The 24,925-nt window shown below is 36.9% G+C and overlaps 1 protein-coding gene across 2 annotated transcripts in view; it reads right to left on the reverse strand.

The window, feature by feature from the left end:
• The window catches only part of ANO3 (anoctamin 3), a gene marked incomplete at both ends in the record, with an annotated part of 222,175 nt that extends 198,520 nt beyond the window's left edge, over positions 1-23,655 (reverse strand). For both annotated transcript variants that reach the window (XM_082316697.1, XM_082316696.1), the window contains one exon: positions 23,413-23,655. In XM_082316697.1, coding sequence (XP_082172823.1) covers positions 23,413-23,566 — 154 coding nt within the window. The remainder of the gene's footprint in view (positions 1-23,412) is intronic.
• Positions 23,656-24,925: the final 1,270 nt, after the last annotated feature.

Here is a 24,925-nt window from a genome sequence, read left to right on the forward strand (position 1 = left end):
AGTGCAGAAAAATAACGTGAAAATACTTTACAAAATATAATAAAGGCCAGGTTTTAAAATTGAAACTTGTTCTGAACAATAAAACTGAGTCATCTTGATGCACAGGCATCCTAAAATACCATACTTGTCACTAAGATGGCATTTTGGAAGATAAAAGATAACATTTTAAAATCAATTTACGTGAACCGGGAAACCAATTTGCATTACAGAAATGACTTGATAAAGCATTCTCTTGTCCTTGTTAGAAACCTAACTGTTTGATCCCAGACAAACTTGAGCCAAGCAGAGCACTACAGATGAGAGACCATTTTCTGCAAAAGTGCCATGTGCTAATCAACCACAGTTCAGTTTAATGCTGGCTTAATCTGCTGATTAGTCAAGGAATACCAGAACTGTAGCACACAGACAAACGTGGGCTACACAAAAGAAAGCCAATCACTTACAAAAAACCACCACAATGGGTAAGTCTAGAACTACATAATTTTTTAACCATAAGAAAAAAAAAAAAATCCTATTGTGTTGTGAAGAAAGGTCCATTTAGATGGGACTTAAATATATAACCATATTCTGACTTTCTCTCAGAAGTCTTACTGGAAAACAAAAACTATCAACATGGAACATGTTAATAAATCATAGAATCATTTAGGTTGGAAAGACCCTTAAGATCATCAAGTCCAACCGTTAACCTAACACTTCCAAGCCCCCCAGTAAACCACGTCCATAAGCACCACGTCTATCCGTCTTTTAAACACCTCCAGGGATGGAGACTTAAGCACCTCCCTGGGCAGCCTGTTCCAATGCATGACCACCCTTTCGGTGAAGAACTTTCTCCCTAATTTCCAACCTTAACCTCCCCTGGTGCAACTTGAGGTCATTTCCTCTTGTCCTATCACTTGTTACCTGGGAAGAGAGACCGATCCCCACCTGCCTACAACCTCCTTTCAGGTAGCTGTAGAGACCAATAAGTTCTTTCCTGAGCCTCCTTGCTCCAGACTAAACAACCCCAGTTCCCTCAGCTGCTCTTCATAAGACTTGTGCTCCAGACACTTCACCAGCTTCGTTGCCCTTCTTTGGATGCAGTAGGGCAACCTTTTCTGCCAAAAACTATCATTGTAGTTTTGTTCTGTTTCACCTTCAAAACAAAAGATAGAAAAATCTCCTCTAAGAAAGAGCTGGAGTGTTTTTGTCTTGTTGTTGTTGTTGTTGTTGTGTTTTTTTCTCTCCTCCAGACAAATGGCTCGTACATTTTATTCCAAGTTGCCACAGGAAGAATATTCAAGTTTTCAAAACTAGTATGGGTTTATCACCACAAAAGGAAAGACTGCCCTCCTCTTCAGTTCTCATTTGTGCATATCAAAATGCTGGAAGCCACCATTTAGCACCATTAGACACAAAACTGTTAAAACTTGACTAAAATCAGATTTTAGCCAATACTTAATATCTAATACTATAAATGAAATTGATTAATACAACACAGTCAAGGCTGATGGAGATCCTGCAGTGAAAATTATTGCTCTCTGGCATCAATAGGGAGCCAGAAAAATTCTCTGTGAGAAGGATGTCTCTGCGACTTAAAGAGCTGCAGGCCAAATCGAAGTCGATGAAAAATTTACGTTAATTATACAGTCAAATATATATGATCAAGTATATTCATATTTGAACCAGCACTTCTTGGACCAGTGTCCCTCCAGCATCTTAATTCTTGGCACCACTTTATTTGTCTTTGCCAGTAATGTTTTTATGGGCCATGATAAGGGCGTCCAGGGACCAATGATCAAGATCCACTGATAGTAAGCTAGACAAAACACATTATAGAATGTGTTTTCCTTAATACAGGGACTGTCACTAGCCACTCACAGAGTATAGTCATATATATCTGGAGGCAATAGCACAGTCAAGAACAGACATACATGCTTCAAATAAACACATTAGCCTGGGAACAGGACTAATGTATGATAAAAAATAATAAAATGAAGTGCTGTCAAAGTGGTTGTATTTGTACTCATTCATTTCAGTTGGGAATACAAATATGTGAGAGAGAAGAACTGAGGGTTTTTGCTCTGTGAAGTAGCTGTACTACATAGATTCAATAAAAGCCTTTCCATTTACTAACAGGCTTCCCATCTTCCTCTTTTATTATTTAAAATTTTATAGAAAATGTGTAATTTTCCTTCTTAGAGAAAAAATTCATTAAAACCTTTTCACATTAAGAAGTACTTTGGATTTTTTTGGAGCACTTTAAAAAAATAAAGAAAAAGTAAACAGTCCCTTTTTTCTTGTTTTCCAAACATTGGCAAGCCTAAATGTGAGGCTTCTTCATTACTTTTCTGCAGGTTGCTTAAGTTCAACGGAAAGTATGCCATAATGTATACCTGCAACAGTACATACCATTTTGGCAACATTCATTCTTTCTAACCATATCTTAATGTTTACAAGTCTTCTACTAAATGGGATTGCCTGTCTCATTTAAGTACTAATTTCCGAGGTTGGTTCACACTGTGTTTTAATTAAAACCAAGAAATTTGTTTTAAACAGCAGAAGTTAAGAGTTCCGCCTGATACAATGTACTTTTCTGAAACCATGCTTTGCATTTAATTCTTCATCTACCTCTAAGCCCTCAGTTTTCTGTTTATCAAGATTTACTCCAAAATTTTGTATAATATTTGTAACAGATAATTTGTTTGCATTTTGCAGTATTTTGTATTTGATTCTCTTTGGAAGTCTTCCTCAAATATATATACATTTTGATACCTATTCTCAAAGTGATGAATTAATAAAAAAATTCTTGTTCCTATACCTTCATATCATATGTGTGTTTCATATTATTGTGATAGAAATAAGCTCCCTCCTCCACAGGTTTGTTTTTATTGCCTATTCTTCTTGATTGTGTTTTTTACTTACCCTAGTGCTCGTTTTGATGTGTCAGTCAGTGGCGGAAAAAAAAAATAATCTATTCGATATAATGTTTACAATTAATCAATCCTCACATAATTAGCAGTATTTATTCCCTATTCTATATCCAAGCAGTTAAAATTTCCATAATAACAATTGCCATCTTTACTGAATTCTTTAACATGATTTCAGACATTTCTTCCTATATCCAAATGACAAGAAAATGTTCTTATAGGATTTACTTGTCCGATTTTCTTTTTTAAGACCAGAGTACGCTACAACTTATTATTTTGTCAGGATTAATTTATATCAACTCAATCAAATGAAACATATTGAATACTACTATGAAGCTATGAACTATGAGTTTATATATCTAGTCTGTTTGATAACGTAAGTGCATAAATTTTGTCCAATCTTCCTTGTGTTGTCTGATCAAAATATACCAACACCAAAGATGGGTGAAGATGGGCAGAACTAATGAAAAAACTATCCCAATATAATGAACATATTAACTTAGGATAGCCATTTTAATTTGTTGATTAATTATGGCCAATGAAATGTATTAATATCTTTAAAAAGGACTGATTCAGAAAAGGTTAAGGCTTACGAAATCTATTTAGACTTTTTTTTTGAGGGGGAGGGATTTGGGGATTTACCAACTGGGGACCCACTTCAAGTAGACATAAGCTACTTCATAGTATGCTTTCATCTTTATAGGTAATTTTACCAGAAGACTCGAACTTGCATGAAAGTAGTGTGCAATCATTTTAAATCAAGCCAAAAGCTGACTTTTAAAGAAGGAAATAAGCCAAGTTTAAGACTGTAAAAACAAATAATTTCTATGCACCAGACACCTGAGACTACTTAGGCTAATATTCATACTATCAAATAATTACATAGTTTCAAAATCAAACAAAAGTCGCTCCACACAAACCAAAGAAACAAGAAAAATCCTTCTGCAGAGCATTTAAATGATAAAAATAAATCTTTCTCCAAAACATTAATCTTCAAGTTTTCAAAAAGAAATTATTCCGATTTCCTGCTCAAATCAAGAGCTAGAGGCAGAAATCGGGGATGGTTTTTTTGAAACTTTTTGGCGTTAAGAAAAAAATCAATATGAGAAACATTGAGAAAACAGTGTAGTGCAGAGCAGTGGTAACTGCTCATGTCCACATTCAGATCACAAACATGATGATTAATTTTCAGCTATAGTGCAGAGGAAGAACGTGCAGATAAGCAGCTAACAGAACAAATAAACAGTATAGAGCCACCCTGTGCTTTACCTGAAACAATTAATAGTGCAACTACATCTTTAACCACAAGAGTGAGATTAACTCAAGTTATTCAGGTCCCTAAAATGAGCACAAGTGGAATAAACAAAACACTTAAATATTCAATCCCCATTGAACTAGTGGGTTTACATTTTTACCCTTCAACAGATTCTACCTTCAACTTAAACAAGCAAGTCTATCAGTTTGTGGAGTGGGAACTCTCAGATCCCTTTAAACAAAGACTGGGACAGTAGTGAGAAAACAAGCAAATCCACTTTAATCTGAAAAAGATTATTTGAACAAAAGTTCTAACTCAATCCCTCTGGTATCTGACCCATTGTGAAGCAGGAATGTATTAACACAAACATTAGATCCAAAATCCTGGAAATGAAAAGGCTAACCTTACCCAGATGCTATGGAACCATGCCTAAGCAAGACTTTAGTATAAGACAAACATAACATTACTCAGTAAGAATTGGGGTTTAGCAGTCAAACTTCCTGGACTTTTTAAGCACTTGGCTTAAGAGGACGGGGAAGAGGAAGAAGCAGTTAATCCTCCAGGAAGCAATCCCATCTGGCAATTTCTGGGGGAACAGATCTGGCATGAAAAGTACAGTTTCAAGATCTGTTTCTCCAAGGTCTTGTTGTTTTGTCATAAATGCAGTAGATAAACCGTAAGTATGTGTATCTTATGAAAAGTAGTTATTACCTTAAAAAAAATACCTCCTCCCTCCCCCTGCAAACTATTAGGTGGTAAAAAATGGGTGTTTAACACATGAGAGAAAACATGCAAAGTTTCATTAGCAACCTTTCAGAGTTCAAAACCCAGTTGCTGTAATTGCTTTCTCTATCGTTTCTAGACTAGGAACTCAACAAGAAAGAATACTTGTCAATGGCATTTTAGCTGAATGAGCATACTTTCTTGAACATGCCGAGGTTCTGAGGCCATGTCTCTACCATCAAATTAAACAATTGTGGGCAGAAGCCTGTGATGGTCTTTGCTATGATGTTGTTAACAACGTGGAACATAGTAAGTTGTTAGAACAGTCTCTGGCACGCTGAATGGCCGACACAGTACTCCCAAGCAAATCCCTTGCATGATTCAGAAATTAACGTGGGCCAGTGATTACTAAGCATGAATTTCAGTACCACACCTCTGGTGTACTCCTAGGTTGGTCCTTCAGCACTGTTCCAGGAGATGCCTAACTATCAAGTCATGACCAAACACATTTGTGGCATCACCCTATAAAAACTCTGCTCCTGAAATCTGTGAAGAAGCCTTCTCGTTATTTTTCTCTGGCTTCAGGACGACATTGATGATTGTGGAGGCAGAACACAAAAAAGCAATGTGGGACAGAGAAAAGGCACATTAGAAGAGGTGGGTCTACCTTATTGCCTTACCTCCCAAAACAGCAGAACAGTTACATTTTGAATCAGTTATACATTTCAAGCCACTATAATTTAGGCTGAAAATTAATATCAGCCTAATGGATGATTGTTGTGGGTCACGCAGATTAAATAAGTTCAAAACAAAGGAGTAAACAAATCATATTTGTATATCTTTAGAGAACTTGTCTCTTATTGACAATGATATACAAAGATTATATGCAACTCCAGATTTAGAATTGATCCAACAGTAATTTTTGCTAGAAAATAAATTTACCCTTGGAAGAATGAGTATTTCTTTTCATTCTTCATGTTAAAAAGGGCATGTCAGGCCAGTTATCTATTTCAAATTCTCTCTAAGGAGGGTGAGAATCACAACAGAAGAGTTGGAATATCAACACTAAGGATGAGAATAATATTAATAGGAGAAAACATTAAAAAAGCAGCTTTAAGTTACTGCATCCATTTGGTGGAGGCAGCTTCCCCAGGTTTCTCTAGGCTAAGTTTAAGGCAGGGGAGAAGAAAAAAAAAAAAAAAAAAAAAAAAAAAAAGAAAAAACCCCTAAGGTAGAATTAGCCCTTTATCCTTTAATAAAGGTAAGGAAACCACAGGACTCCAAAGAAGCCTGGGACCACTCCACTCCAAACAGCTGGGACCACTAATGCGCCACTTAATACAAAAATCTGTAGTCTCTCTCTCTCTGAGCAAGGACACCAGTTTCATTTCTCCCTCTTAGACTCTGCTTGGCTTGGACATTGCATAGCTAGCTAGTCCAAACTTGGCCTGCTGGAAAATGTTTGTATTACAGATAAGCTGAGTATGAAACTCACTGTTCCAAGATTTCAAGGAAGCAAGGGCCAAGCTTTTGTTTCTTGTAACAACACTCTTTTCATACAAAGAAATGAATCAATGATACCGCAAACACAGAAATAAAAACAAGCAAAGCACATTTTACCCAGTACTTATTGATCTGTATTTTCATATTTCAAGGTACAAATCTTCCATCATGTTAATTAAGTAGAAAGGGAGTCAGAAAGTTTATTGATAGAGGAATATGCAAGATGAAAAGAAATTAGCCATGAAGTTGTACCTACATTGATCATTTTTATGTTCTGCAGAAGCACTGCGTGATAAGAACAGAGACTGAATGTCTCAGAACCACCATATTAGCACAGTCATTTCTGGTAAACTAAATCAAAGAGGACTTCCAGCATCTAAAAAACAGAAGAGGAATTTATGGCAATATATTTCATTAGCTAAGTGACACAGTGCTGATTTATTTCTAATGATCGATTCCAGAGCCTATCAGTGACATACACATCACAGGCTCATTTCTTTATGGAGACTGTGGATTCATGTTTTCAGTGTTGAAGATGTGCTTCCTTGCCATCAATAGACAGTAGCTTTCTCACCACTCCGGCTTTTGTCCTAAAAAGTCCACGCTGAGCTACCAGATTCAGCCAGGGGAAAATTCTGCATTCTGCCTGAGTAATTTTGCCAGAGTTTGGTAAGAAAAAAGAAAAGAAAGAAGGAAAGAATGAAAGAAAAAGTTAATCTGAGTCTTATTTTTAACAATACAGAGACCACCTTTGTAACTTCATCTATAGTGCAACTGTAAGACCACTATTTCCATGTTAAGATAATACTGGAAACCCTAGTCTCAATACCAGTCACTTCTGATAATTTGATTAGTAGGAATTGTGCAAACAATACTGGCTTTGTACACCATCCCAAACACTACCAATTACTCTGCCTGTCTGATTTTAGGAAGTAAAATCATGCCAGAGGACACGCAGCAAGAAACCAACTTGTGATACCTCGGTGCCTACAGGTAAAGCAGCAAACCTTGAAGACATCAACATAAAATAAAGGGAATTTCAGCATTTCAAATGTTGAGAAAGGATTGCAAACTGAATGCAATGCCTCCACAATCATGTTCTTCCTGTTATGTATGTGAAAATAGTAACAAATGTAGAGCTTATCAGTAACCCAGAAACAGCACGAAAGAGGCCAAACGGGAAAGGTTGAAGAGTAAACAAGGAACTCCAAACTTAAGGTCCAGTTGTTTCCTAGCCTAAGTTGGCACAAAGTCTCCCAGTTTCTGTGGAAGCTCTCTTATTTGAATGCTGTATCAAATTTAATCATCATTAAAAAAAGCTACAGTCACATCTACCAATGGTTTCTAAGTAATGTGAGAATATAGAAATAACAGTACTATCACAGCAGCCTTGATTCAGTGCACTATGTAAAAGGAAAGCTGTGCTCACACAGAGCCCTAGTCATTTCAGAATATGGTTGCAGAAGTAATAAATCCTCCAATTTCACCTATTTTTTAGCTAAGCCAACTCCAGACCAAGTTGTCAGCTTCTACATATTACAGCTGGTTCTCCAGTGTTCTTCAAAAGCAAAGTTAGGTATAGAAGGGCATAACCTTCTAATGTAGTAGTTTTTAACACACATTGTGTAAATAACTATGCTATGTGTCAAACCAGGTACTATGAAAAATAGCTTTCCCAAATGAATATGATTTTAAAAATACCTTTTAAGGTTTAATTGGTTGATACTCTTACATCAACACTCAAGTCTGATGATTTTCCTTATAAATACTAACTTGTGCCCAAGATAAATAAATGTATTAAACAGTCCAGAAGTAGCAGAGTGAAGAAATACCGTGTCACATCTTAGTCACTAATTCTGTTCTTTGTATGCAGTGTCCAATTTCTGTGGTAAATGCCATCTGAGTGAACTCTGTGGAGCAGAAAGACCTTTGTTTTGCTATATTATTGAATTTCTAAGTTTTTTTTCAAAGATTTGCTAAGATATACTGCAGCATTACCACATAGTTCCTGCACATTCAGGATCCTGATACTGTGATACTAGGAAACACTCCTCATTAACGCAGATGCAAAGACAAAAAATCCAAAGCCCACATTACTCGCTGTAAAAGTGTCATTGAATCTGATAACATTTAAGATAAGTTCTGAAATGCAACATGTACATCACAGAAGTGATTTATATCGAGGTTTCTTATTTAAGTAAAAGCTACAATTGTATGTTCAATCTGCAAAAGGCTGGTAAAATAATTAAAAAATGCCATTGTCTTAAAAGGTATTTTGCAAATCCTCATCCTTTTTCTAGGCTAGAATTGCAAAGGCATTTATATAATGAAAAAAGTGTCAAGAACCACAAAAATTCGATTAACACACTGCTGGTGAAAGTCCTTGTTAACTGTGATTGTTAACCCGTTCTCTTCCCTGAAAACCCATTAACTACTGGTTTTCTAACAGAGGGGGTTTTTTTATACTTTTGGAAAAAAAAGAAAAAAAAAAAGAAAAGCTTTAATCAGGAAATGTCCATATTCTGTCATTAAAGGATGTAATTTTCACTGTTTGTTTTCATACAACAAAACTTCCATGAAAGAAGTGGACAAACTTCTTGAGATGCCTAAGCTTACAGTTCTTCTTGCTACACCTTGTGACGTTTAATTTTAGCTACACACCTCAAAACACTGATATCAGACTTTAGCCTAAGCATATGCTGCAAGAACACGGCCAAGTTAAAATTCACCTTCAGAATTTCTTGATAATTTAATCTCTTTGACATCTTGCGCAACTACCCATATTTAAAGACTAAGTTCCGATAATTCCTTGTTGTGTGACTCCGCATAAGGTTTGACTGTCATTTTTTATTGGAATTAAAGTTTCAGGAACGAATAATCAACAAAGGAACTTTAAATTCAAGGTGTGGTGTATTTGTAGTATACCAATGCTGTGCAACTACTATCTACTGAAGAATGTTTTGAGCATTAACTGACGTTCGAGTCAATAGGACTACAGTTTCAACTTACGTTTTACCCCCATGTGGTGCTGCAGCTACCCAAGGCTGGCACTGAGGAATACAGATCGAGGCCCTGGCTTTCTTAAACAAGCAGCCTCCGAGCCAGTGTTGGTGCGTGCCAGTGCAGAGAGGGGAAACAAAGAACTTTGTGCAGTCAGGCTGCTCAGTATCCCTTTCATAGGAAAATTTAGATACACAACACAGCGCCAAAGAAAAGTGCAAGAGCTTTAGACAGCACGGGGTACTACTCTGTGGTGTTAGCAATGTGCTGCCCAAGATGACTACTTACAAAACAGCAATTTCAGGAGCCAAATCTTCTCCCATGACATGCAAATATCAATAGGAGTTATTTATACTCCTGCTTGGAGTTTCGGTCCTTTGGAGAATTTTTTTGAAGTTATGAAACATGTCAAAATGTAATTCATACTGTAATGGCAAGAGGAAAATATGAGACAATAGTAGGATTCCGCTTTGGGGAAAAAAATTATCAGCTTGACTCTGAACACTCAAACCCCTGTTTTGTTGTAAACAGTTCTTCCAAAACCTGTTTGGATTTCTTAAGAGAGCTCCGCGCAGTAGCTTTTGTTCACATCTGATCATCACCTTCAGTGTGAGGAATGAAAGCACATTTGGAGCTGATTTGGACACTGGGAGATTTGTTAGAGAATAGAGGAAAGGAGTTGGCTTGTTGATAGTTGCTTTGTATGGAAAAATATACTGTTGGATGGAAAATACTTAAAAACTTTGCAGCCTCGTATCAGGTTCATGACAGTTATTTCAAGTTTTTAAACATTACTGGGATCACATTTCCTAATATTAATCGTACCTGTAATGAAAGCAAACTTCTGGTCAAGGCTCTGCTTGGGTAGTCTGACGGCAAGTAGCTGGTCTAACTTGTTATGAAAAATCCCAGTGCTTACTAATAAAAGCTGGTGTAGCAGAACAAGCCTGCATAACCTTTACTAATTAGCTAACAAGATGGTGTGTTCTTTCCTGTGTTCGAACAGCATATTTAGGGCTATTTCTCCTACTTTAGAAAAAAAGATGAATAAGAGAAAACTTTTGCCCTGCTGCCCTGCACAGCAGCAGAGAGAAATAGCCCCATGGCATCTTTAAACTTGTGGCATTATCATCAGAACTATTTTTGGAGGACAGTTTGAACAAAGCTAACAAGCCAACTTGGAACGTGTGGTAGCTTCATATTTGTAACGTTCATCTGGTTTTTATATCCCTTATTTTTAAATATCTTCTCAAAAAGGCGAGAGGGAACATTCGGGCATGTGATTATGTCTCACTTGCCGTTACAAATCCAAGCCTGGATTGCACCCACACCTTTGTTTCACTCGCACATGGCACGCGCGGCAGCGAACAAAAGAGTGCTGACAGCGCCAAGTGGTCGGCCTTCCCAATCTGTTCTCGAAGAAGTCAACATATGTATATATGCACTGTGAGTTGTTCCAGGTTTTAACAAGATCTCAAATCACCACATAAAATGCTTCAAAAAGCACATTGCCACGAGCTTGGCACATCCAAGAGATTCCTTGGTTCTCTCCCTCATCTTTTCAGGAGAAACAGCTAAAACGTTTTTTCACTCCAAGCCGTTAGTTACAAATTAATTTCTGCAGAGCTATCTGCAAGCATTACTCCAAACAAATCAATTTGCATTTCTATTAAAAAAACCCATAAAGTAAAAATCTTTCTTTGAAACTCATTTAAACTGTTCCTTCACAATAGCTAAAGTTACTTTAGGATTTTTTTTAACAGAGAGATTAATTCTTAAAATATAGCAATATGAGTAAATGACCAATTCATTGCACCAAAAGCTTTCTCTAATGAAGGAAAAACAATGGAATTGTCTGTACATGTCCTCACTTCCTCCAAATGACTTCTCACAAGAGTTTCAGTATGATTCAGATGACAATTTTTATGCTCACAGTTGAACCTCCCTGTGGTGATATACTACAGGATTAAAAATGACGTATGTCTGCATTACAAGTTTGAGGTAAATCCCCCAGCTGAAGCAAACAGGTGTAATTCTGTGAATGAATGGCTGTTCTCAGCTTTACAGCAGCAGAAAACTTTGCCCTTACTGTGCTTACTTTTAAAATTGGAAAGATAAAGGATAATACGCTTATCGCTTGGACATCAAAATGGCACTCAAACTGCAATACTGGCCTTCTCTTTGGATTTAACAGAGCATATCCTGATTCCATGTACGTTTTTGCCATTTTATGAAAAGAGATTACTGATACCTTAAAAATATCTTTCCTGTCTAGAAGTAGAAAGTGTTATATTTTATTATTGCTGAAGTACATCCAGTAAGCTTTATGAGGCATGCCAAATTAATAACATAATTGGGAAAATTTCAAAAAAATATATTCACTATTTATTTATTACTTTTAAAAACCCACAGGCAGCTCTATAGAGTTTATGGCTCACCAGCTCCTTCATGGTCTTGGGCACATCAGTCAGGACCTATTTTTCCAGAAATGCTAAGTGGACTCATAGCTGTGCAAAATGAGAAGGAGCTTTAGTGTTTGATTCTTTTTTTCTTTAATTGAGGCTCCTCAATCTCTTCATACCTCACTTTTCAAAAAATTGCCTAAATAATAGCAGAGAAAATTCCTTATTACTGGAGACATTCACATTTACATAGATGGCGTACATCTTATCAGATCTTGTGCAGTTTTGTCAACTGCACTTGCAAAAAATGCCTAGAAATATCAACTTCAAACTATCAACTTCAAACTCCCCTCCTTATTTTAGTTCTCTTCTTCACAGAAAGTATATATTAAAAATACAATTTTGTAGACTTTTAAAAAAAGGAGAGAATAACGGTTTCTTTTTTTTTTTTTTGAAAGAAAATTAAGATAGGAAAGGAAAGCATGAAAGAAATGAAAATAATTAACGTCAATAGGATCATGCCATTGGCACCAGCAGAGAAAGTCACAAAGCATTAAGGTACTGAAAGTACCTGAAAGTTAAACAATTGGTTTTAAGAAAAGAACTGAAGATGGATTTTTAAAGTGTGTGATATACTTGGAAAAAGTTATCACTCCAAAAGTGAGAGATGTAAAGGAATGAGTGAGAAAACAGATGCTAAAAATAAAAAATAGACATGCAATGTGAAGTGAAAAGTCACAAGTGAGATTAAACCAAATCAAAAACCTTGATGGACAGATGAGAAAAGTTACCTTTGTGCAAAGGTCAGGAAAAAAGTTAGGAATTTGAGCACAGAGGAAGACTGTTTCAAGTGCTCTATATTGAGTAAATCAAAAGGGAAAGGAGAGTACGTTCTGGTTGTGAAGAAGAATAAGAGTAACAGACCTTGTGAAACTCTGAAAAATATGAGGTATGTAGAAAAAAGGAATCAACGTTGGTGCCAAAATGTGAATACAAGATTACGAGTCAAATTCCTAATGTTAGTTATGAGGATTTTCAGTGAAAATCGTAAGATGATCAGTTCTAAAGGATTTTTTTTTTTTCTTTTTTTTTTCAGACACATTTAAGCACACTTTACCCCAGTTTTGAACTAGCTAAAAGCAGTGGTTTGGGAGCTTCTGTCTCAAGAGACTAAACTCTGCATTCATGAAACTGAAGACGGATTTTTCTCAAGCTGAGTACCATACCTCCTGCAGGACTTCAGTGCTGTTTAGTCAGATCAAGTGGTAGGATATCCTTGAGGAGGTACTGGAAACATGGCCAACAAGATGCTTTCCTGTTCTCCTTTCCTCTGAAACAGCAGATACTGATTACTGCCAGAAATAGGACACCAAACAAGGTAGACCTGATCCTGTATGGGAATTCCTATAAGTCCTATGAAGGACAGAAAAGCATAACAGTTCCTGCCAGAGTTCCCAAATCTTCTGAGCTTTGCTTTTCCCAGCAAAGCAAAGATCAGAAGGCAAGCATATGAAGATCAAAATTATAACATTAGGAAACAAGGTTTCTAAAAATAAAAGTAATATTTATCACATATAAGTCTACTGTAACAGATACTATGAAGAGAAAGGGTAAAACATAGAAAAAATGCATTGTATTAAAGTTTGTGAATTTTGAGGATGATAAAATGTCTATAAACAGGATACCTATTTGTACTTCTTTGAACGGCCCTCATTATTTCCTTCCTGAGGTAAGTGAACAAGCAAGTAGTATTTCCTGTGTGAAAAGTATGTACAAAACGGTGTTCTTCCAGGAATGAAGAAAAAAGATATAACCCCCCCGCATTTGTTACATCATTTAGTTAAATTAGTCAGAGAACAAGGCCTAGTCACTCTCAAGAAAAATAAGATGTCAACATTTGGAATAAACTTCATTCAACTTAGTTTTGATCATCCTTGAATTCTGAAGATTTATGTTCTCCTTGGGTTTTTATAAACAAAAATAGAAAGGGCACATAAATATACACAGAGTTCCTTAATCCTGAATGACTCAATCTTTTGTCTTTTTTTTGACAGAAAAAAAATATATCAGTACTACCAAGATTACACTTGCTATTTTTACTACTGCTTTTTCTCTAAAATAACATTAAGTTTAGTCAATAGAAGTGAGCGGTGACAATCGGCACCTCATACTAGGCGTTCCACAGAGCCACAATGAGCAGCCAACTCAAGCGTCGTAGCAAAACTAGGCTTCTCTTTCTGCAGTCCTTTGTTTTCTCAGAGACAACTTCCAGAGTCCGTGCATTTTTCGAGACAGTTGTTTTAAGAAACCCACAGATGAATATAATTATCTTCTTGATTGATGTACATCAGAAATTGCCTTTCCGAAAGACTGGCCGTAATCTAGTCTTCAGTCTGCCAAAATGCCACTGAATAAAAAAAGCCGTTTTGGCTTGGCAAGGCCTACAGGGCAAGATCCTCTATTTGTTAATATTTGCCTCTTGAAAGCTGCATTAATGGAGCTTGCCTTAGCGAGGATCCTGGAAGAGAAACCTTACAGGCCTTGTATGTCTCGTCCTTTAGCAAAATCAAATCAGACAGCAGGAATCTGGAGCATAAACCTATGACATAGCAACATGAGATTTTGCTGGTGGTTCGCTTAGTTCATTATCTTCCTTGTTCAGGTTCTGCAGAATGTTGTTGGGGTGAAGGAAAGATTGAGTAAATGAATACCCCTACAAGAGTGTTTCCCTTGAATATTTTATAATCTTTTCTTGCAGAACTGAAAAGTGAATACAAAAATACGTGGGAGCAGCTTTGGAGTGTCAAAATCAAAATATTTGAAATGTAAAAGGCAAAAATATACCAAGATGAAATGAGAAAAAGCTTGCACTATGGACTGACTCAAGTCATTTTAGTGACTTCATGGAATTCTTATATTTTGTCCTTTCTCAATATCTAGGTAGGGAAAGCAGAAATCAGTTTTAACCTCTTATTCACAGACCCAGTGCCATGCACAGTATGATAACTGCCAGCAAACTTTGTATCCATAATGACTAACAATGAATTGACATGTTATTCTTTATCCTGCAAAGAAAAGAATAGGAGAAAACAAAAAAAAATAAGGAAAAGAGTATTTAAAGCAGAAGAAAACCGTGCTGATAAAAGTAAGAGAGAATTTCCTTCCTAAAGGGAGTACAAGAAAATTCTTTGTAGAAATTAGCTTGCACTTTAGGACTCAGGTAAGACTGATACAGTTCATCTTCAACGTACATCATTCTGTTCTTTCAAATGAAATTCACTGAACCTTTTACTACCTTTCTTGTTAGCGACATTCTGAAATAATTAATATTAGTAGCTGACTACAATGTGAATTTTCATAAAGCACACTGCATTACAGAGCAAAACAGACGTACAGCAGCAAAATAAGGAATGCTATAGCCTACTTAAAAGATTTATGATACATAATATAATTTAGGATGCTGTTTTGAAGTGCTATTTCATCTTGATACAGAAAAGAACATATGTATTTTAGAAATAGTCACCTTAAATGTTCAAAGCATTAAAACAGAAACCTGAGGCTAATACTATTTACAAAATGTATACAGCCAGAGAGGTTTAGCATAATTACCCTGGCTCAAGAGATTGGTGTGTTTGGATCTAAGTGACTTCACCATGCCCCCCTGCCCCAAAGACAGGAGCACAAAGACGATCAACATCTAAATAATTACTAATACTTTTGCATATATAAATGCATAATACCTAAAGATACCATCTCAATTTATTATTTTACCAGCAAACCAGCACATTTTAGGATTGAGACTAATAGGCAGCCAAATTCTTTCTTACCATGTGCTTTTAGAAAAACACACTTGTCTCTTCCAGCACCACTCAAAACTCTATTTATAACATTCAGCTGCCTGCACAGATAACTCTGTGTATAATTCTCTCTCTCCCATGATGTCTCTTCTAAATATTACTAAACTTGTGTTTTCAGGAAGTGGTGGTGTTTTTTTTCTAAATCAGATTAACTTAGGTCATATTACAATACTCATATAAATATCACAAAGGTCTAGAAAATCTGCTAAAGTTTCTACACATTCATGACAGTGTAACAGAAACCCAAATATGGGTTGTTTCATTAATATAAAAGAAAGAAACTATTGTAAGCAATAACTTATAGACCACATACTAAATTACATCATTTGTTTCCTCATTGTATACTGTCTAGACACAGCCATCAGACCTTATAGTAAAGTCTGCCTTCAAATACGGAATACAAATGTATTCTGCATTACCAGAGGAGCATCCTTCTTTACTTACTAACAGTTATCGATACGTGGCCATTAGTCCACTCTATTTATAACACTCACAACCTTCAGACTTCTTGTTTAAAAACATGTTGTTGTAATGCATATAGAGACATATCCCCAGAGTTAAATTTTTAAGAAACCTTAAATAACTCGGTGACCTCCCCATCCACACTGAGTCACCTTGCATCCTATATTATACTGGAGACCTGCTTGTTAATTTATGCTCGTTATTCAAGGAGAAAAGACTTAAGCATACAGACTCACTTCTTCTAACAACTAAAACACAAGAGTTTCATAGCTGTATTCAGGCTTTGCAGGTGTAAGATATACTGTGCTATAGGAAGGCTGTTCAGACTTGACTCTTGGTCCCATTTTTTGACCTTTGTTATCAAGTCTGCACTGATCTGTTTTGTAAGTATTGACTTCACCTTTCAAATCAAGGAAAGTTTTAGTAATATCTGTAAGGGCAACATATTCTTTGTGTAGACATACTTCATCTATTGCTACTGAGGGAATTTGGGAAATAAAATCCACAATTATAAATCATTAGAGTGTCTTCACTCAGAGTTAGTTGACCTACCCCACTCTTGAATTGAAAGTAAATAGCTCCTTAGAGGAAGGAAGAGCACAGAAAAGAAACAATGCCTCTGGGAAAAATTAAATTTCTATATACAGCTTAGTTTCCATTTATTGTAGCCATCTGAGGATGGAAGTCATGACCCCCGGGGGCAGAGGTGAATGCCTCAGTACATTAGGCCTCTCTGCAATCTCTGAATTATTCATTAGCTACAGGCTTATTTTGTGTACTATTAATGAAATTTTGTTACAGAGGTGTGCTGGTTTTGGCTGGGATAGAGTTAATTTTCTTCAGAGTAGCTAGCATGGGGCTGTGTTTTGGATTTGTGCTGAAAACAGCATTGATAATACAGAGATATTTTCATTACTGCTGAGCAGTGCTTACATAGAGCCAAGGCCTTTTCTGCTTCTCACCCCACCCCACCAGCGAGCAGGCTGGGGGTGCACAAGGAGCTGGGAGGGAGCACGGCCAGGACAGCTGACCCCAACTGACCCAAGGGATAGCCCACGCCATATGATGTCATGCTCAGCATATAAAGCTGGGGGAAGGAGGAAGGAAGGGGCGAGGGGGGACAGGACATTCAGGGTTATAGCATTTCGTCTTCCCAAGTAACCATTACACATGATGGGGCCCTGCTTTCCTGAGAATGGCTGAACACCTGCCTGCCAATGGGAAGCAGTGAATGAATTCCTTGTTTTGCTTTGCTTGCATGGCTTTTGCTTTACCTATTAAACTGTCTTTATCTCAACTCACAAGTTTTCTCATTTTCACTCTTCCAATTATCTATCCCACCTGGGGGAAGTGAGCATGGCTGTGTGGTGCTTAGTTGCCAGTGGGGGTTAAACTATGACAAGAGGGTAGCACTAAAAAGAGAAAGATTTTCCAGTTGTAGCTCGTAGTACAGCTTTAGACTGAAGAGCAAAAAGACTGACTCTCGCTAGTACTAAGCTCTCAGCTCGACTAAAGACATACTACGTAACTTTGAGTCCCAGCCTCCACACGCGTATGAACAAACACTCTTTCTCCCCCCCTTTTCCTCCACCTGCAATCACCACACAAGACACCCACTTAATTTTCAAAATTGGCAGCATTTTACTTATGGTGATTTGGACATAGAGAAGTCTGCCTCCAAGGTAAAGTTAGAATTAAAAATAATGTTATCCATCAGAAATAATGAAATACATTCTGCGGCACTGAGGTTAGGAGACTACTAATAACTTATATTGCTGCTCTACTGCTGAATTAATTATGTTTCTTGGTGGCTTTCAACTATGTTGACTTGACATGACATAACAAGTAGAAAGATTATTTCTGAATATTGATCTTCCTGACAGGAGTCTCTCAATTGCTTCTTAAAATGACATAAAAACGCATTTCTTGACCTTTTGTTCTTTTAAGATAAAATGGAAGAGAAAAATAGAAAAATAGCACTTAATCTTTGTGCAAAGATTACTTTGTTAGGTTTGTTCACTTCAAGTAAAGACACAGTTTAAAAAAATTACTTTAGCGTAGGTGTTTCAAGTCCTGATTCTGCATTGCACTGCAGCTTCCTACAGAGCTTACCTGAGCACAGGGACTTCAGTTGGATTGTAACCATTAGACATAATTTCCTCTTTATGGCGTCTGCCCCCTTCTTGTTTTTATTATATAATCCTAGTGTGAGTAATTAAGGCAAATTGGTGGTGTAGTACAATGCACAAAGCTACAATTCATTTATTCCATTCCCTGGGCATTGTGATGCAACCATGATCGAAGCACTTCTCAAAATTTAAATAAAGAGAAAATTCCATTCAGCAATTAAATTACCTTCTAAAGTTTATAAATACGAAACACTGGTTTAGCAGATTTTCAGTAAGCAGAAGCATTTTGATATTTCAAGAATGATGGAAATATATTCAGTTAAGGGATATTCATATAGGGCTTTGCAATAAAAAAAAATTCAAGTAAAAGCTGTAGATTATTTTGGATTTTCTCCCCAGTAAAATTCCTTTTAAATATTTCCATTTCAAGAAAGGAAATGCTCTTTTTTGAAGGCAGTGCTCCACCGCTTTGCATTCTAGTTTCATCTGATATCACAAAGTACATAATTTTATTCCTCTGCGATGCAACACTCCCATAAAGCTCTCATATGTGCATTGTGAAAAGTTTCTCGGAGGGGGTGATGTAGCAAGATGTCTAGACAGGTTGCTGAGAGGGATAACAGCAAGCACTCAGAGCTCAGTCTGCTGCCGCCTCTCTTATAACCATCTTGGAAAGGAAAAGAGGGGCAGAATGCTGTAGGGAAATTTGCTAAATTATTGCCCTTTTCATCATATTTGTTCTGGTGGCAAATGAGGACAAGCTTTGCTCATCCTTTCTTCTTAATCCTCACACATTCTGATGTCTAGAAAGGGACTTCATTTTATGTTGGTGAAACTCAAACCACCCCCTCTGCTCTTCTAACTCCCCAAGGCTCTTCTATCACTCAAGGTCTGCTAAAATGTAAAAATACAGTTATTACCTCTCTATATTACACCTATTACATTGATGGTCTTGAGCACAAAATATTAAACACCTGAAAGTATTTACTCCGTTACATTATCTCTGCCCAATAACTCCCATTTTCCTCTCTCTGAGCACCCTGTTAGCCTGTGTTGTTTGTGCCACGTGGATCAAAGAATTTTGCAGGAATACGTCCCTAATTTTTTAACCCTTTTTAATTGCTACAAGTTTAGTACTTCATTTTGTTCCTTTTATACCCTCATACAGCATATGAGTGATTTCTAATACATAAATAGACCAGCAGTAAAAATAACTTCTGAAACATAGCAACTATTCTCTGGAAAATAACTTTCACATCCCTTCCCCTAAAATCTCATCAAAAGAGCCACAAAAAAAGCAGAAAAAAAAAATGTTTCTCTTGCCTTGTACCATTCTACAAAAGTCAGAGAGTCAAATCTACGTGATTTAATGCATGTCTCATTTCAGGAGAGTTCAAGTGCTGTACTCTGACCCTACCACTACCAGTTATGCTACTAAGACCTCACTTATGGCTCATGCCTTCTTTTTCAATATATATTTTTAAGAATTTTCTTTAATATTGATCAAGAATTATTTGGACAAAACCATCTCTAGGAACATATTAGGGAATTTATGTGGAGAAATGTTTCTGAGTATGATTTGTCTTATAGTTGTAAAACAAAGATTAGGAGATAAAGGCCATTATTGTAGGTTGAATGTTTTCAGTCATTTCCAGGCTAATAAGAGATGAAGCAGAACAGCATCTATCAGGGATAATAAGGTTTAAATCTGCACAAATGTTTACTGCTGGAATATTCAGATTAGCTTTGCTTCCTGTGAGAAGTCTGAACTGCAAATACACCAGGCCCTGGACAAAATTATACCCTGGCAAATACAACAGAGATCTGGTCTTGTATTTCTATATCATGAATAGCCTTCTGTCGCCCATTGGTGAAGACAAATTGCTGTAGCTATGACGCTGGCATTCATATTATCATACTGTATTAAAAATTATTCTTTGCAGCATAAGTAGCATATAAATCAAAATAAGCTTTATTTTCTTAAAGATAGCTTGGCATCTCTAAAAACCCATCAACCCCACATTATCCGCTGTGTCTGCAAGTGTCACTGCTCCATTCAAGCTTTCACCTGGAGTCCAGGTAACCGAGTGCTGTGAAGACCAACATTGGTCATCGACCTGTTCATGGAGCATTCATCAACTGAGCTTGGTCATGTGTTTCAGGATTTCGTCTTTTGAAACAATGTCTCAATATTACACTGCAAGTGATATACTCCCAAAGATTTCAATAATGCTTGGCATGGAAAAAGTCTGTACTCTATACGTATTGTAAATTTAACAATACCGTTGTTCTTATTCTAGTGTTATTACTCTCTGCAATATATTCTGACATATCTGCAGATCCCAAATAAATATGCCTCAGGATTGGTTCTTGCATCAGAATTGAAAATGGAGTGGCATAGAGATGTTAAGCTTATTTATAACAACATTCTTTCTCATTTAATGAGAGGTGTAGGAAAGTTATTTAACATTTACATCCTATTGCAATGGGTTTGGTTAAAGCAGGAACAAAATAAAAATTTGGTTAATATTTTTCTGTCCCAGCAATGTTTCCATTTTCCATTCCAAGAACATCAGACTATTTCAGGACGCCACTTTGTCAGTGTATTCACTTTTCTGTATTTGCACTGTTAGGTGTTATGTTTAAAATTAACACATCTGTACTACAAGAAGAAAAGTTTTTCTTAAGTGATAATCTTTCTATATTGAATTCTCTGCTTTATATACTAAGTATCATAGTGCAAGCACAGCATAATAAATTTTGAAAAAGAAACCTCATAACACAACTAAGTATGTGGACAGCAGATTGAACAGAAGAAAAAGGACACGTTCTTCTCTGTTGCTGCTTTTTTGTAGATTCACACTGAGTAGTTATATTTTCATAGCTTATGTATCTTATGCTTCCACTTGTTAGTGATTTGAATGACTTTAGAGGAGACCTCTTAAAATTCTCTTTAAAAAACATTGGAAATCTAAAAACCGTTAAGCCTAAAGATAAGATTCCCAAGGCTGCAACTGTAAGGGGTGGAGTCCTGTGGGGCAGAGGAGCCAACACTGGCAAACCTCAGTGCAGCACCTTGATGTGGGATGTTGATTCCATTGAAGATTTTCATACTCTTATTGCTATCTGAAAAAACTAAATACTGAGAGCAAAATTTCAATTACTTCCCATAGCTCAAAGTTTTCATTTTGCCTATGAAACATCATTGTTGGGAAATAGTCTACTCGTGAAGAAATAAGGTCCATCATTTTAGTATAAGCAAAAGCTGTTTATTTTTATCAATAGCCATGGCTGAGCAAGTAGAAGTTCCTTTTAGGAAATGACATGTGGAAGCCAAATAGGACTTGTTTACACTGTTTTACATTCAGACTTCAGCCAACCCAATGCACCACTGGAAACTACAAAGGGCTTGCTTACTTTAAACACTAGTAAAATAAATATACTAAGGAAAATTTTAGAAGGCAAAAGATGAGATTGCATTTGCTTTAAGTCTTCATCTTCGAACTCTATCAATACATTTGTCAAAGATGCTTGCTAGGACCGTTCCTGCTTTAGGAGTAGCAAACAGTGCTTGCAACAAATATTTGCAAGACATAATTCTTTTAAAAAGAAATTAATTATTTTTCCAAATGGAAGAATCCCAACAAGGAGATTTGATATTTTAATCTCTCTTTCCTGCAGAACTCCGAATGCTATAGTTCCACAAACAATATGCTGCTCATGCTAAAAGTTCCTTTTACTCTTGATCAACTGAGTAGGCTAGAACAGATTACTCTGATGTTTAGGGAACATAGCAAAGTATATCAGCTAGCACAGGCATAAATTCCCTGGTGACACTTCTTTGGGGTAGGAGAGGTAATTTTGAAGTTATGTTATAGGATCCCAGGGGAACAGACAGACACCTGATTCCTGACCTTGAAAAACCTACTAACTTCCAAGACAAACTTTCAAAAGTGAGAAAACTCTGTTTTACAAAAGTTAGTGAAGGCTTTACAGGAAGTAAAATTAGAAAATTTCTGTTAGGGAAAGTACAAGCTATCTCATTTTCCTACAAAAGAATAGATAGCATGACATCCCAACCATTTGACCATTTTAATGTGTAAGAACTGAATTTAAGTAAAAAAAAAAAAGGTTCAAAAAGTTTGTTACGGTGTTAAAAATAAAGTTCTATTTACATATTCACCTACTTTAGCCAAGTGAAAGTTACAGTCTTCCACTGCAGGTTGGTTGTCCTGTCACGGGATAAAGTGTCACTTACATTCAGATATTCTCCATTTCTCATTTGTGCTTTGTTCCAAGGGTCATAAGCAAGTGAAAACACAATCAAAATCAAGTTATCCATTGGGAGCAGTGCAAGTCAAAATACATATGTAGTCTACAAGAAATCAGAGTAGTCATTCATAAAAGGTATTGCGCCTAGATGAATGACCATCCAATACTTTAGATGGCTTTAAGGGCATAAGTGAGATTACATTGATTAACTGCAGATGGTTCCCCTTGGTTATACTGGACAATCCAAGGCAGCTACATTCTGTATTTTTCATGACTATGAATTTTCAGAGAAATTAAAGTTTCATGATGCTTATTTAGTTGACATTTTTGGGGACCTATTCTAGATATATGTAACACCTGTCACAAAATAAAAACAAATGAGCCACACTAGTCATGGAAGAAAAAAAAAACAAAACAAAACAAACCAAAAACAAACAACCAAAACCTTACAGCATATGCAGTTCCCTCTTTACAAGCCCTGATGGGATAAAAAAAATACCAGAGGAAAGCAGAAGAGAAGCCACAGTGCTCGAGAGCACAGGTTATATACACACCTTGCAAAGCCTAATACCAGAGCAGCTGCTGAGGCTGCTCTAACTTACACAAACACCATGTCATCTGCCACGGAAAGCTCATCTTCCAGGTAAAGCAAAGGTAGCAATGTCCTGGGCTCTTCTTCCAGCAGCACCCCATGAGCTAGAGTGTTCAGGAGATGCTGAATTTTTTTTAAACAGACATACGTTCTACCCTTTATCGAAAGTAAAAATGACTTTATATATTGCATGCATGTGACAGCAACGAATCCTGTGTTTTTGTTATTGGGTCTTGCAGTTTACTTGCAACATGTTACATGAGTAAACAGACACAGATTTGAGGAAATAGTTTATATAAATGCATGCTTACCAGCTGGTGCAGAATGCGAGCAGTGAAGTTGAAAACTGTGATAATCGGCACACGATTCACTGAATTTGCCTTCCTTAAAATCTGACTTGGAATCCTTTCTGCTCTCAATCACATCTGAAGAAAGCTTATCCAGTTCAATTATCACAGCTGACATTGTAAGATAGTCTCAGTATAACTCAAAATAAAAACAAAGCTGAACAAAAGCAGCAGCCACTTTAAGTTCAGCTTCCCCAAACTTGCAGTCCAGGGAAAAATAACTTCCTATCACCAAAAAAAAAAAAAAAAAAAAGAATTATTTCCCCAAACCGTAATAGTGCAAAATGTTTTTAAGTCAATGACTGAGAAACTGTATTTCCATGAAGCTATTCTTCCAGCTCTGCAGCATTTGCTAAATATTGCAGCTCTTCCCTAAGGTAGAAAAGTACTACTTTAAAAAGTTCTTCTGTTCTTGTAGTGACAACAATATTATGGCATTTCTGTATAGCTGCTACAAAAATAGCAAGGATAAGTGGAGACATCTGTATGTCTGCTAAGTTGTGGACTTACTAACTTTGTTTTAAGAGTCTAATTCACATTTTGTTACCCACTGGTCCAACAGGGAGGGGCTAAGCAATACCAATGGAAACAAGTGCATCCCGCACGCCAGCCCAGCGGCGAGCCTGGCAGCTGCCCAGTGCAAGCTCCTTGTGCCATGGTCCTGCTTCCTCGGCGAACACTCGGGTCTTTGTCTGGGATGTGTGCAGCAAGATAAATGACCACAGGCTACATCGTTCCTTGAAAACAAGTAAGGAATGGTTCTCGGTTCTTTCGTTTATTGTTTTAGAGCCTTGATTCTAAAGAGTTTCTTTCTAGGGAAAACAATTTTAGTACTATTAGGGAAACTGGTTTAATCCTTTCAGCTTTTTTGTTTTTAATTTTCTTTTCCTTAAATGCAGAACTCGAGAAAAGAAAATGATCCGTTTCTTTCCAGCCTCTGTCCCACCAGCCAGCCAGCGAGTACCATAAGCAGTGCCAAGGGAGTCACCCACTGGCGATGGTGGGAAACGACACGGCCGCGAAACGGCGAGGGGAGGCGGGCAGGGGCCGGGGATGCTCGGGGGGGCACCCCGGGCTGGGAGGCCTCTAAGGGCACCGCCAGCCTGAACGGCCCTTTCGGACAGCAGAGCTGATAAAGCAGGAATTGTCATTTATGAAAACGTATTGCATGAGCTTTTAGTAGGAAAATGGCCAAGCCTTAGCTAGAGAAAAGGTGATATGGTGATGCGTCAGCTGGCACCTCCCTATCGATTTCCTAGCTTCTCTTTGCTCAGGAGGAAAGAGGAGTAAATAATGCAGGAAAAATCTACACAGCCATGCAGCTTTTACTAGGGCTTTTACATTCTTCCAATGTTCAGTGTCCTAAGAACTTTACACTATCCTTAACTGGGTTTTTGTAACTTTTCCTGGATACGTGAGCAATTTCATCTCCTGTACAAATCCTTTTCTAAAGGTTTAGGTTTCTCCAATGACATTA

The sequence above is a fragment of the Platalea leucorodia genome, assembly GCF_965183815.1.
Source record: "Platalea leucorodia genome assembly, chromosome: 7".
NCBI classification, from domain to species: Eukaryota; Metazoa; Chordata; class Aves; order Pelecaniformes; family Threskiornithidae; genus Platalea; species Platalea leucorodia.